The sequence below is a fragment of the Schistocerca gregaria genome, chromosome 8 (assembly GCF_023897955.1).
Source record: "Schistocerca gregaria isolate iqSchGreg1 chromosome 8, iqSchGreg1.2, whole genome shotgun sequence".
Lineage (NCBI taxonomy): Eukaryota > Metazoa > Arthropoda > Insecta > Orthoptera > Acrididae > Schistocerca > Schistocerca gregaria.
This window is the reverse complement of record NC_064927.1, coordinates 248,891,242-248,906,481: the sequence shown is the minus strand read 5'-3', so window position 1 is coordinate 248,906,481 and position 15,240 is coordinate 248,891,242. Positions and strand designations below refer to the sequence as shown.

At 38.7% G+C, this 15,240-nt stretch overlaps 1 protein-coding gene across 2 annotated transcripts in view; it reads left to right on the top strand.

Annotated features, from left to right (window-relative positions):
- The window catches only part of LOC126284124 (lanC-like protein 3), a 92,496-nt gene extending 86,313 nt beyond the window's left edge, over positions 1-6,183 (top strand). For both annotated transcript variants that reach the window (XM_049982830.1, XM_049982831.1), the window contains exon 5: positions 5,736-6,183. In XM_049982830.1, the coding sequence (XP_049838787.1) occupies positions 5,736-5,992 (257 nt within the window). In that variant the 3' untranslated portion in view covers positions 5,993-6,183. The remainder of the gene's footprint in view (positions 1-5,735) is intronic.
- Positions 6,184-15,240: the final 9,057 nt, after the last annotated feature.

Below are 15,240 nucleotides of genomic sequence, written 5' to 3'. Positions count from 1 at the left end.
TGTACTTTGTGGAAACATTTCTTCCATTTATACAATTAATATTCAGATTTTACAAAACAAAATCAGCATTATACATTGCGTAAGTTCAAGTGTGTTCTCCCTTCTTCGTTTAACCAAAAGATTTGCAGCCTTTTCTTAGTCACTGAAAGCTTTTACTGTACTGGTACATTTTTTTGTAGGACTAATGTGCTGTATTTTTGTTCTGAACTTTAATTGGCACAACAATCATTGTCTGAGCCACAATTGTGGAATGATCCACATTGCTTCCAGTTTCTTCTTATATTTTCACTGTTTCAGATAAACTGTTGACATTCAAAAGAACAACCAAGTAATTAACTAATAAATGAAACATATGTAGGTCTTCAGGAGAAATAAGTGGTTTCAGTTGCTTACCACTTTCTTCATGTTTCATCTTTGAAAGGTTGGAAACATTAACTGGATTTCAGGTTACTGTGAAGCTGTGCAGCCACCAAAATCTCAAAACAAACTAATCCATTTTTATCTCAAGTGTTGGTGCTTAGCAGTACTGCAAAGGCAATTGCTAGTTACTATAGATATTAAATGAGTTGCAAATTCCAGTGAATAGTAAATGCAAAAAATTGTCATAGAAACTATCAACAGAAACTGAAATTTGCTTTACAAATTACCTATGTGCTGCCAACCAAGGATGTGTGTCTGCCCCATTGGGCATGCACTGTCTGCTACAGCTAAGGCCTCAGCTGCCTGGCAAATTACAAATGTTGCAATTTTAAGTATTAAAAAAACTTGCAATGAGTGTTATCAGCTAAAATTTTTACATAGTATTTGTTTCAGTGTATTGTTCCCATATATAAAAAAACTTCAGGACATGTCTCAACATTGTAGGAAAAGACAGATTGCTACTTACCATTAAGATGACACGTTAAGTTGTGGACAGGCATAATTAAAAAGACACTTACGCATAAGCTTTCAGCCACAGTCTTCATCAGAAAAAGAAAGAGAAACACACACAATTCTTTCACAGAAGCAACCATACCACACACATGTGACTGCTAACTCCAGCAGCTCAGACCAGAATGCAACTGTTACGTGGAATGGAAGCAGTAATCTGGAGGTAGTGAGGAAGGGTAGCTGTGGGGAGGGCCCGGGGAAGGGGGGAATCGAGCACTGTCTTTCGGAGAGTATGGGGATCAGACTGACATCAGTCACGGTGTCAGGAGGTTGTAGGGCAGGGAAGTAGGGAAAATTGTGCGAAAAGGGAGAGAAATGGGGAAGGATGGGCAGATGCACTGGCAGACGGTGGCAAACAAAGAAAGCAGGAGATGAGAATGGGGAGGAGGTGGCTTGACAGAAAGGGCGGGAAACTGTTGGGTGGAGGTGTGGGGACACTGTTATCATAGGTTGAGATCAGGATGATTACAGGAGCAGGGAATGTGCTGTAAGGATAACTGCCATCCACACAGTTCAGAAAAGCTCCTGGTGGAAGGGAGAATCAAGATGGCTTGTGTTGTGGAGCAACTTCTGAAATCAAGCATATTGTGCAACGGGATGGTCCACATAGCCCTTGGCCGTAGTTTGGCAGTGGCCATTCATCCTGGTGGACAGCTGGTTGGTGGTCACACCAATATAAAAAGCTGTGCAGTGATTGCAGCAGAGCTGGTATATGACATGACTGCTTTCACAGGTAGTGTGATAGGGATGACAGCTGTAGAAATGCAGATACTGTTGGTGGCTGGTGGGTTTAATGTGGACAGAGTCATCAGAGAAGAGGAGATCAGTGTCTATAAAGCTGGCACACAGGATTGAGGAGGAACAGAGATGGAAGATCATGAAGATATCATCAATGAACCTGAACCAGACTAGGGGTTTTGCATTTTAGAATGCTTGGAAGGTCTCTTCTAGATGGCCCATAAACAGTTTGGCATAGGAGGGTGCCATGCGGATGCCCATGACTGTGCTAAGGATTTGTTTGTATAGCTTCCCTTCAAAGGAAGGGCATGTTTCGATATGTCAGATTGGATTGTTCCCGTGTAAGTTTCAATCACTGTCTTTGGAAAATGAACTAGCCATTAAATCCTAGTTAACCAGCTTACAGGGCCTTAATTGACAGTGCAGTTTTTTATTCTCATAATGTAATACATTTTATGGATCACCCTTAATTCAAATGTTATTGTGCATGTAGGTCCCAACCAAGAAGTCCAGGCTAGCACTCTCAAAAAATCCGATTCTAGGTCAAGCTCCTTCCTTTGATATTGCATCACTGACACAATGTGAGTTCAACAATTATTTGTCTGCTGCATTATGTCTGTCTGATGGTGACTTGGATGTGGCAGAAGTGCCTCGTAGACAACGTCTTTCTCTAAAGTCAACTGATGACATTTGGATCAGCCCTTGGTGTTGAAGTGAATGGAATGTTTGTGAGGATTAGATCCTCTGCTGTGCCTTGAGTGATCTCTTGTGCAGTAATGGGAAATTGTTGAGAACATCCTTTTGCTCCCTATCAGTAGCAAAACATATCAGCTCCTATGGCTGAATTGTGGATCAGAACCCACAGGAAGCCAGGAGAGCATATCTGCCCAGAGATGGAGGTGGATCTATTTGATACTGGTACCTGCTTAGGAGTAAGGCTCACCTTTTTAATCACTGAGCTCTTTCTCCAGTGCTGAAGAGGGCAACCCGCAGTATGTGGTCAATAATCGGGTGGAATTTCACTCCACAGAGGAAATTGTGAAATTTTTCGATGTCAAATAGGATTGATGATGCTTCGTTTTCTGCTTAACTGTAGTTGGTTTTAGTGGAATTTATTTTTTTCGAGGTGTACTCAATTATCTCTCATGTCTGTAACCAAATATGTTTGCAACAGTACCTTAGTTTTACCAAATTAACCACTTAACGTTACAACAAGAGGGATAGAGTGAACTTTTATTACAAAATTTTACATATCTGATGAAATACGAGGATAAGTCAATCATTATCTGCAATTTAGTTATATTTTTGTTTATTTTGTTAGTACTGTTGTTTTATGTTGACAACGCATGCTTTGTTTATTTGGTGTTATGTCTTTGCAATTTTCAAGCCACTAGGTTAGTTTTGTTATCGCTGCCATGCTGTTAATCATGACTGCTTCGCTGTCTATTTGCACCAAAGAACAAAGAAGAGCAACATTCAGTGACCCGGTTCTTGCCCCCCGCCCCCCTCCCCCCGTTAGGCGTATCAGGGGCCAAAATTCATCAAAGACTTTCGATACAGTATGGGAAAAGTGTTTTGCCACAATGGGGTGTCTATGAATGGATTGAAAAGTTCCAAAATGGTCGCACAAGCATTACGCACGAAGGAGGAGCCAGATGACCGTTTACCGCCACAAATAATGAAACCATTGAGCATTCATGTCAAATGATTCTCTTAGACAGACAATTAAATATTGACGAGGTGGCACATCATCTGCAAATTACTCATTTTTCTGCCTACGAAATCATCCACAACAGACTTGTGTTTCATAAAGTTTGTGCAAGATGGGTCCCAAAACAACTTGTACAGTTGCATAAACAAACACGCTTGGACATCTGCAAAAAACATTTGGATTGCTATGGTAATGAAATGAACAAGATCATTACTGGTGATGAAATATGGATCCATCATTACGAGGCGGAGAGTAAACAGCAGAGTGTGGAATGGAAACATCCAAATTCGTCGTGCAAGAAAAAGTTCAAGACCCAACTGTCCGCAGGAAAACTGATGCTTACAGTTTTTTGGGACACACAAGGTCCAGTACTGGAACATTACTGGGAAGGGGTACAACATTAAACAGTGTATGTTACGGTGAGATGCTTACTGGCAGGCTAAAGCTTGCAATTCGAAGCAAACACTGAGGATTGCTGTCAAAAGGTGGTGTGTTGTTGCACAACAATGCCCATCCACATACTGCTGCCCACACTGCTGAAACGCTCCAGAAACTCAAATTTGAAGTACTGGATCATCCTCCATATAGTCCTGATATTGCCCCTTCTGACTATCACTTGTTTGGTACACTCAAACAGGCATTAAGGGGCCATCGATTTACCTCAGACGAAGCAGTGAAAGAAGCGGAAATTCCTGGCTCGCAGCTCAACTGAGAACTGTCTTTTATGAGGGCATCAGGAAGCTTGTACAACGATGGACAAATGGGTTGAAACGCAAGGAGACTATGTCGAAAAAATTATGATCTTGTAAATTTCCTACTTGATTACAATACAATTTTATAACTACTTTGCGGATAATAATTGACTTACCCTCCTATTTCCATTCTTTATGGGTTTCTGCAATACTTTAAAAACTATAGAATGAAACATTCATTTTCAGCTCATGATATCTTAATAGTGTCCAAATCATCAATAAAATATTCACACCAATTACTACATTTTACAACAGTTTGAGTAATAAACTGCTTACTGACTGTAACTATAACTTGATAACTACTACTACTTCTACTTCTTCTTTATTGGCTTTGCACCAGCCTTTGTATAAAGACCTAACAATACTTTATCAAAATTCATACTTTTACTACGTTAAAATTAATAATTGTGTGTTCACAAAAACTTTTAAGTGTGACAGTAAGTTTTATTATTAAAATGTAGATATTTGACACTGCTTTCTTACAGAATTTCTTTTTTATAGAAGATTTCATAAAATAGTAACTTGAAACAACTATTTTTGAGTTACATAATTATTTTCATTTCTGACATTTGTCTGTGTTTCACCTCTTAAAGTTAATTTTTTTGATACAGTCAATTAATGTGTGCATTATGTTTAAGATCAATAACTATAGATGTGTTTACAATTTCAGTAATCAGTCTGACTTTTACTCAGTGTCTTTCTAGAATGTAAAAATTAATACAGGTTACATAAGTGAATTGATATTCTTCTCAATTCAAAATTATTATTTTAACAGAATGTAGGTGGGTATATGCAATATTTCAAATTATCCAGCTTGATAATTTTTATAAATGAAATAGTGTACTCTGCCCAGTTCTGGTATTCAGACAACATTCAGTTATTCAAAATGAATAACAAAAGTGAAAGGAATAAACACAATTGCAAATGCATGATTATATAATACTTGACGCAATGTATCGAGTGGTACACTGAAAGTCACGTGTCATTACTCCAGTACTAAATTTAAGGCTGTTACATTACTAACAGACCCATAATTTCAAGCATAAAAGTTATACATTAGGTTCTTCCAATATAGAAATGGAACAGTAAATGTCTAAAAGGCTATATTTCACAACAAACAGAAACCACAGCTGGTGCAGCGGACTGACACTAGATGCCAGGAGTGTACAGAATTGGTAACACAAGTGCCCTTAAATGCTGGAAGGACATAAGTTTCATGGGAAGTAAATACCCCACGGCCCACGAAAGGATTGAGGTAGTGCCATGAACATTACTACAACAGCCAACTGTTTATTATGAAATACAAGCAGTTTATAAAAATGTGCACAAAATGCAATGTCCATTCCAGAGCTCACACTACCTGAAATATTCGTTTCCAACGCTTGGTTCCTTAGGTTACAATACTTGATTTAGAATCCTCTACTGAATGTATAATTTACTCTTTTGGACACCTTGTTATCACATGTCAGGTATTTCCATTATTCTGATAAACATTTGTACTCTTCAAGCATCATTACTTTTTTGTGGTCAGCAGGTAATATGTTGTTAAACAGTTAACTTTGGTATCCGTGTTTACTAAGGCTAAATTACCTCTTTGCTTGCAGGAATATGTCATGGAGTGGCGGGAAATGCATATGTTTTCTTGTTACTGTATCGCTTGAATGGTAACGACCGACACTGGCTGTGGCGTGCCTTCTCATTCATGCAGTTCTTGTACAATGAACAGTTCAGAAGAGAAGCCAGAACACCAGATTGCCCTTACAGTTTGTTTGAAGGTTGGGCTGGGACTGTGTGCTTCATGGCAGACATGCTATGTCCAGATAATGCTTACTTTCCATTCTTTGATGTATTTGACTCATGAAACTTATCTCCTGCACCTTTGTCTACACTATATTGTTAAGACTGAAATATGTTTAGGTGAATTAATTTTCTTTACTATACTGTTGTCAGAATACATTTGTGTTGTAAAAGGTTAAAATTTTAAGAATCTACGCTTCCTTAGAAGGAATGTCTTTGTATGCCCTTTGGAAATAAAAATTGTGTTTCAGGAAACTGACTCTTCATCATCATTTTTTTTGTATTAATTGATAATCATATCTCATTTAATACAGCTGTGAACATACTAATTGCACTTGAGTAGATTCTTCAAAGTTATTTACTCATTAATAAAAATGTCAAACATAATAGTGTCCAATAAGGAAATATTCACATGAAGCTGCTGTACAAGAGGTGGATGGTGTTGTAAATTACCAAGCAGTGGTCTAGGTGATGGCCTGTGTTATTCAGTCACGCTATTTACACGGAGTTATATCACATGGACTGGCAAGCAGTTAGTAATCAGACCCAGGAAATCTCTACTGACAACTGTTGACCAGTAAACAAATAAGTTTTTTAATGTGAAATTTGTGCTAGGCTTTATTACAGTGTTCAGCTATGTAGGGCCTTCGTATATGTTCACATTGTGGAACTTTTATACGATAGAACAGCAGCAGCCAAGATTTCGGCTCGTGGGCCGTGCTCGAGTATGAGTGCCAAAGCACTATGCCTTGCTTCACATCCCCCCTTCCCCAGCCACGCCACACTGTCTTGAGTGCAAGGAGGGGGAAGTGGGAAAACTCCAAACATGTTGCATTTAAATGGTCGTACAGTCCCACTGCATGCTACTTTGTTTTATATTTCAAAGCTCTCAACAAAATAGGTCACAAACTAAACAAATTTTCGTTATAATTTATGTATTTTTGGCGCAGTGAAGACATAATTGTTGTCTGGTACAAAGTGTTGGCATATGGACAGACACAGACAATTTTACAGAGTTTCACACTAAAGTCAACATATTTAGTTTCATAATCAAAAAGAGGTCTTTCACACAAATATGTCAATTGAAATATTGTAGCACTTTTGCAGCCTCATTGTGGAGACTTGGAAACTATATGAGGAAACCAATGTAGATGTCCTGGGCAGCTCTAATGTAAAAAGATTTGTCACTAAAAATGGAATTCGCTTGTAGGTCAATCAATTACATCTGCACATGCACATGGCAGTTTCAACTGAAATGGCAAACAGTATTGAAAACAGCTCAGAAACAGATGTAAGACTGACAGTGTCCTCAGAATGTTTATAAAACTATCCTTGCAATTCTTTCAAGGCAACAGTGAGTTCTTCAGGCCCCGCATTTTCTTTAACGTCACTGCTCTGTCTTTGTTCAGAATATGTCTCTTCTACAATGTGGTTTTCTTTTTAAATGCATTCCCATCAAATCAGAAATAAGTTACCTTGCAATGTCTTATTGTGGTCAGTGTGCAGTCAAGTCCACATAAAATTCGAAGTCTACACTCCATTCCTAATTCTTTAATTTTCGTTCTTGCACTCCTTTGCCCTTCATAACAACAATAGTGAGTATTAAAACAAAAATCGTTCCAGGCATGACCACTGACTTAACCAAGATACTTTGCAGTAATATATGAAGTATCCCTGCTCATTGTTCAGTTACATTGAAAACTGTTGTAAATGAAATTGAATAATGGGTGTGACTTCAGAAGTTTTTGGAAATATGTAGTACCTGTTGCTTATGCGAACTGAGAATTCTCATCCCTCTCTTTTGTCATTCCCGTTCATTTTAAAGGATTGCGAAGATAGATCACTAGAGTGCCTCTTTTTGTGCAAACAGTCACTGGACCTGTGAATGTTCTTCACACCATGAACAAATAGTGAAGGTTAAACAGTGCTGACACTATGATTCTGCCAAATTCAGAAAGTTGTACCAACCGAAAAATGCCACACTGCAATGCTAAATGAATCATCGCACTGTTCCATTTACTTCTGAGAAGGACTGAGCAAAGCCGAGTGACAGACCAGGCCTTGGCCCGGCCGCAACCGGTACATGCTGTGCATGTAAAGTTTAACATGCTGCTATAGAAGTAGCATGTTAATTAAGGCAATAAAACACAATGACTTCTGAAATAAGTCATTTTGTACAATTCAGAGACTAGATACTACCTGAGTTTGAAATTTTTTGTGATCTAGTTTTTGGAATTAAACTCCTCTAGAGTCAATACACATTGCTTATAGAAATTACTCTAGTCAGTTGCCTCGACTTTTAGATATCCATAGAAAATTGTTATGACTGCTGAAAAAATGTAAGCTGGAAACTCGTGTAGTATCTACTCTAGTTAATAGATATTTTGGCACAATACTGTTCATATGTTGTTATTAACGAAGAATGTCCTTATAACAAAGTGTTCACATTACCACCAACTTTCAGAGACTATGCTGTATGTTTGAGAACCTGTTGTGTGTGAAATTTAATCAGATTATCACACACAAATGGCCAAGAATATGGAAGTTGGAGATATGACATAGTTCCAAAAAAGAGTAACAAGCCCTGACTGTCAATGCAGCACACAGTATATCTCTATATTAAGTGCTGATGTAAAGTTAAGTTTGGGCAACACTACTAATTTGTTCATAAAACCAAAGAAGAGCAAGATATTTTTGTGCAACAAAATCATTGAAAAGAATAATGTAAAGCAGTTATGGTGACTAGGGCCACTATGGTGTAGAGGTGGTGGAGTAGCAGGTTGTGGAAGCAGTGTTGCTGGCGAGAGGTGGCTAGGAAAAATCCATTGCAAGATATAACACCTTTTATTTAGGTTTGAGCTATAATGCTGAAGTTACTTTATGCACTCAGATATGCTCGCTGCAGGTGCACTGTATAACAGCAGTGCCGTTGATGTCAGAAGATCGAGCAGCCAGGATGGCTGTTTGACATCCACATCCAGCTTTGCTGACACTGGTTACCCCACTTGGCAGTGTGTGCCTGAGTTAGCACTGTGTGGCCCTGAGTGAGCAGTGCCAACAACACAAACATCTGCTGAATTCTAAAAGACATTCACTGCTGCCAGGTTAGGAGCTTGCCCTTATGTGCATGGATGGCAGCAAACTGGTGCCCTCCAAGGCAGAAGTTCAGTTGCTACTGTAGAACCTCATCCATCATGCCATTCAAAGTCTAGAGGTGCAGACTGAAAACAGTGAACTGGTCTTCTGTAGATGGGTGCCCAGACCAACGTTGGCTACTGGCCGCCCACAATGTGATGGAAACTTGTGTGGACCTAATGTCGTGGAGGATGCTGCCTGACTGCAAATAACTGTGCTAGAATCATAGGGTATGTACAGTGATTAATAGCACACTTGTTGTGTCAATACATTGTTTCCAGGCACAAAGGGATCAACATCTTCATGTCTGTATGGTGAGGAAATATTCTGCAGGCCGGCTTGTAGGTGCATGGCCTTTCTGCAATTGCACAGCTCAGGCTGGATACCTTGTGGTGTACGGGTAACCTCATTTGTTGTGTGCCTCCACGCCTGCCTGCTTGCCTCATATATGGGTGCAATGTAGCAGTGGTGTCCACAGTGTAAGCCTCATAGTGACACTCCAAAACCTCACTCACCTTTTTTCAGATATAATACTTTGACTACTGGCAAAAAAAGTTAATGTATACGGAGCAGCATTTACATCACTGTGTGTTGTAAGAGTAATATCTTCACAAAAATTGGCTGGTTTGTAGCTGAAAGGAGTTATACTGCAAGATAAGGGAGGAAAAAATCCGAACTCTTGTGAGACATTAAGACTCACACCTTTGTCTTTTGCTCACTGTATTTTTTTTATTTGTAAGTTCCTCAACTATTTTACTTTGTTATATAATTTATTATTATAAGTTTTAATGTTTGCTAAGATTTTGTGTGTATTCATATGTCAGTCTAGTTGGTATTATCCTATAAATTAATGACAAACTCATCAATTTAACTTTTTAACTCCATTGTTCTCATTTTACTCACTACTGTTGTCTAATGCTTTAACTGTGTTCTTCTGCTAAACAGATCTAAATCACTTCATTAATTACAAGTTACTTCATGTTTTCGTGCGATTTACCGCTGCTAGCAGCATATCCTATACTCTGTTTTATTTAAGATTTTTCCCTGTGCCACTTCTTAACTGCTGCTTAAGATGGTCAGTAGCTCTAAGAGGGGCATCTGTTATCTCGCCTTGTTGAGAAATACTACTCGACATTAACACTTGGGCCTGAGCTTACTGGGCCACAATGCTTTGCTCAAAAGACCATGCCTGGACTCATTTCATATGAAAACAATGTAAGGACGTTTTGCTACCCATTCCTTGACAGGTGTGTCCTTCTGTTATCAATTTCGACAATTATTTTGAAAGAAACGTTAGTGACATATCGGCTGCTGTCACAAATGGCTCACCCAATGTGTGACTGCATTGCCATAATTTCATGCGTGTACTTGTTAGTTTTCAAAGTCTGCTGTAATTCTGCTACAAACACATCACATTTGCTGTGTGAATAAGAAATTTTGGAAGCTCAAAGGGATTTTGGATCGGAGGGAGAAATATCTGAGTGTAAACAGTATGGGGAAGATTCATATTTAGGTAGACTGCAATCCTCTACAATTTTTCAATCATTAACGGTGTTGCCACAGACACTGTTTCTGTAATTACAATTTTGTGCTGTTTTATTTGTCTTAGTTTCAAATCTTTTTACAGATGAATCTCATGATGAATAAACACTCATCACAGGTTTCCAAGATTTGTTTGGAGCTGATGAGATCATTTACTGGCAAAACAAGCAGGAAAGAGACAAGGCAGTATTGCCCTGATTGCAGCAGTCACCTTTGAATGCCAGAATACTTCAGACTTTTTCCATACAATAGTGAATTACATTTGAAATTGCTCAGTAACTCGCTTCACCTACTTTATCCATCATTATTTTAATATATGTAATCTATCAAAGAACTAAAGTAAATATGAAAAATTAACCTTGAAACTTGATTGTTTTTAGTAAGTGTTAATCTTTGAGACATATCAAACATTCCTTTAAATAATGGCATAAATGGTTTTCTTGGCCTGACATTCTTCTAAGTGGATTTACTTCAAAGTGTTAAACAGTGCACTCCTTTTTGACACTTCATATTAGGCAGTCTGCCATTTGTCAACGCCTACAGACAATCATGACACCCTGTACTTTGGACAGCTCTGCAGGTTGTCAGTGTTCATTAATACAGACCTGCATCTCCCTTATGGCCAGCACGTAGCTGTGCTGCAAATCAGCCTTCAGACAGCCACAATGGGAGACACCTGTGATCTCCTTGTCGCTCACACCAGCACTCAGTTGTTGAGGGTTCATTCTGACTAGTTTTACAACTTGTTCCACCAATAGAACTTCCAAGTCATTCTTCAGATAGAGTTGTGGTTCAAACGAAACATCTGTTCTGACTCTGCTATACATAACTAAAGTTTGATCATATTCTAGTTTTAAAAGTGTAATGTAATCGAATAAATAAAAAAATCTACCAATCAAGCAATGGCACATATCAAGGTTTTTAAGTTTGCAAGCTTTCGGAGCCAGTGGCTCCTCCTTCTGGCAGAAAGGTTGAAGGATAAAGAAGAGATGTGAAGGAAAAGGATTGGTGTGGTTTAGGAAAAGGGATAGAGTTCAGAAAATTTGTCTAGAACCCTGGGGCAGGTGAGGCTTACTGGATGGAATGAGAAGGAAAGACTGATTGTTGGGGACTGCACAGGATAAGGTTTGAAAACCTGAGAGCTGGTGGAAGACTGGGTAATATGCAAAAAAGAGATTACTAACAAAACATTGTGCACAAGCTGATAAGAGCAGGAAGCCAAGTGCATTGTATGCATTGTATGTGATATAGGCGGGGGAGGGTCAGGGAAAAATGGAAGGCAAGAAAGTGAAAGATATGGAAAACTAAAATGGAGTTAAGGAAGCTATAGTCACTGTGAAGAAATGCTGAGACTGAAGAAATTGACGTAAATTAAGGCCAGGTGGGTGGTGAGAATCAAGGAGGGCATTGTGTATTGCCAGTATACACCCTCTGCTTATACACATTCATCCTAACTGATAACTTGTTGGTAGTCATGTGATAGTTGGGCTGACCTGTTAAAATTCTTGGAACCTCTCAATATATTCTCCCAATTAAGTGTATCATGGTTCTATTCCAAATCACGTGCCATCTTCCTTGACACAGCTCTTCACCACAGGTCAGCCTCACACTTCTGTTCACATTCGACTTACTAACAAAGAACAGTACTTACAAACAATACAAAACAATACAATTTTGATAGTTGCCATCCTTTCCTTGTCAAATTTTCCCTCCCATACATCCCTCATATACAAGGCAAACATATTTGTTCAGACTCACTCTCTACATCAATACACTATCATTCTTACCTCAGCCTTCTCCAGACATAGTTACTCCATCAGTCAACTTCAAAAGCAAATTTCCCGGAACATCACATCCAATCCTAGTACTGCTGATCCCTCCAAAAAACAACTTAGGGCTACACCTCTTGTCACTCAGTATCATCCTTATTCTAGTCTTGAATGTATTGATCACCTACTGTGTGAAGGACCGAGCGAGGTGGCACAGTGGTTAACACACTGGAGCATGATGGTCCAAATCCACATCTGGTCATCCAGGTTTTCTATGATTTCCCTAAATCACTCTATGTAAATGCCAGGCTGGTTCCTTTGACAGGGCATCATTGATTTCCTTTCCCATCCTTGACACCATCTGAGATTGTGCTCCATCTCTGATGACCTTGTGGTCGATGGGACATTAAACCATTGGTTCTCACCACCCACCTGGCTGTAATTTATGTTAAAATCTTCGGTCTCAGTATTTCTTCACATTAACTATTGTCTTCTTGACTCTCTTTCTCCCTTTTAGTTTTCCATATCTTTCATTTTCTGACCTGTGTATTTTTCTCTGCCCCTCCTCCCCCTCCCCCCCCCCCCCAACTGTATCGTATACAATACACTTAACTTTCTGCTCTTCTTAACTGATACACAATGCTTTGTAGTAGTGTCTGTCTTGCATAGTATTCTGTCTTTCACCTCTAAGCTCTCAGGTTATCAAATCTTATCTGATGAAGTCCACAAGAGTCAGTCTTCCCTTCTCATTCCATCCAGTATGTCTCCCCTGCCCCGCAGTTCTGGGTGACTTTTCTGAACTCTATCCCCTTTCCTAACCTCACCAGTCCTCTTCCTTTCTCTTTAAACCTTCTGCCAGAATTAAACAACTCTATATGTGTGTTCTCCTGCTGACACTTGGTGAGTAGATTTTTCACCTATCCAGTTACACTACGGTTTGATCAGGTAACAAATTGTTGAGGAGGGTGGGGGTGGTGCATACATTTGCTTTGATCTAAAACTGAAGATACTAAGTGCATCAGGTGAAATAGAAGCAGAGTTGTTCTTTCTCAATATAAATGTATCTAATCAGAAATTTTTGTTTGGAGTAATCTATAATCCACCGAAAATCAATGCGGTATCATATTTCCAGTCAGCAATGTCCTCACTAGTGTCACAGTATGAGCATTTAATCACTGTCAGAGACACATTTATAGACCTAAAATTAAAATCTCACTCTGCAAAGAATTTGAGGAGAATATTCCACTCGAATGGTACGAGTATTTCATTATATAGCAAACATGCTCTCAAAGTAACCAGAGCTCTTACTCCATGGTAGAGTGCAGTACTGTGCCAGAAATGAATACACAATTCAAGCAAAATCCAATGCATTAAATACATGAAGTATAAAGGAAGCTGCAGAACATAGAGAAGCAAATTTTGTGGAACACCAAAATCAGGCATGACCAGACTGTTGTGTGCAGCATGACAAATAGTGCACCACTATGGAAAACTATGCAGTTTCAGCAGAGGAAAGATAAAATGTGATACAATTTTTCAAACCTCTGTAGGCAAATGACTTTTTCTTGGCTCCCAACTAGCTCTTAGATTGCAATAAATTATTAACACTGTCTCAAAAGACATGTTTTTCTTAAATGTTTCTACACATATAGTGGGGAAAGTAATATGAGAACCTGTTCCAGACAGTAGCTAATAAAAATGTTGATGCCATTATTCCAGTTCTCTCAGACATCTTCAATCTCTCTCTTTTTAATGGTGCATTTCTACTGTGTGGAATCATGGCTCATTTCAGCAAGTAACCCGAGAAAGATTATCCAAAATCACCAGGAAATTGTAGGCAAAAAAGCATATTATGTTCAGTATCTAAAGACTTGAAGTACATAGTTTATGAACGGCTTTTAGATTACCTTGAAATTTATAGCATCCACAATAAATACATCACTGACAACATCAAGCACATGCCAAGGACAACTGTGAATTTCAACACTGCTTTATTTTATCAAGGTCTTTGATTTTGATACTGTTAATTATGATTTATGACTTATTGAAATAAAATAGTTGAATTTGTCAAACAGTGCAGTAATATGATTGGACAGCTACCTCAAAAACTGATGTCACTGATTCATCTTTGGGTCATGGAAGTCATCATGGAAACATGCTTTCTGGAGTTATTTCCCCCATCCCCCCCTAGTGCTCAGTAAATCGATTGATTTTCTCACTATGTGTCAATGGAAATTTCATCTGTCCTTTATTCTTGTAACTTGCACTTCAATTCTGATGTTATATAGTTGTATTTAAGTGCCAGCCAAAAGAACATTGCTGTTGATGTTGTTGTGGTCTTCAGTTCAAAGACTGGTTTGATGCAGCTCTCCATGCTAATCTATCCTGTACAAGCCTCTTCATCTCTGAGTAACAGCTGCAACCTACAAATGCCTCTCTCCGGTGCTAAACTGGAGATACCTTGATGATGTCTCAGAATGTGTCCTACCAAACAATCCCTTCCTGTAGTCATGGTGTGCTCACATATTTCTTTTCTCCCCAGTTCTATTCAGTACCGTCTCATTAGTTATGTGACCTACCCATCTGATCTTCATCATTCTTTATTAGCACCATATTTCAAAGCTTATGTTCTCTTCTCATCTGAACTGTTTATTGTCCGTGTTTCACTTCCATGCATGCGTTCACTTGAGAGGAAGCAAGCAGATATATTTTTACTTCCCCTCTTGTTTTGCCATCTGCCTCCTTAAATTCATTTTTTAACTTTTAACTAAATACCATTAACATACATGATTGTAATCTACATTTTCATGAAAGAAAAAGGTTGGCTCTCAGTTTTAAAGAATTTAACAACAGATCTAATTTTGTG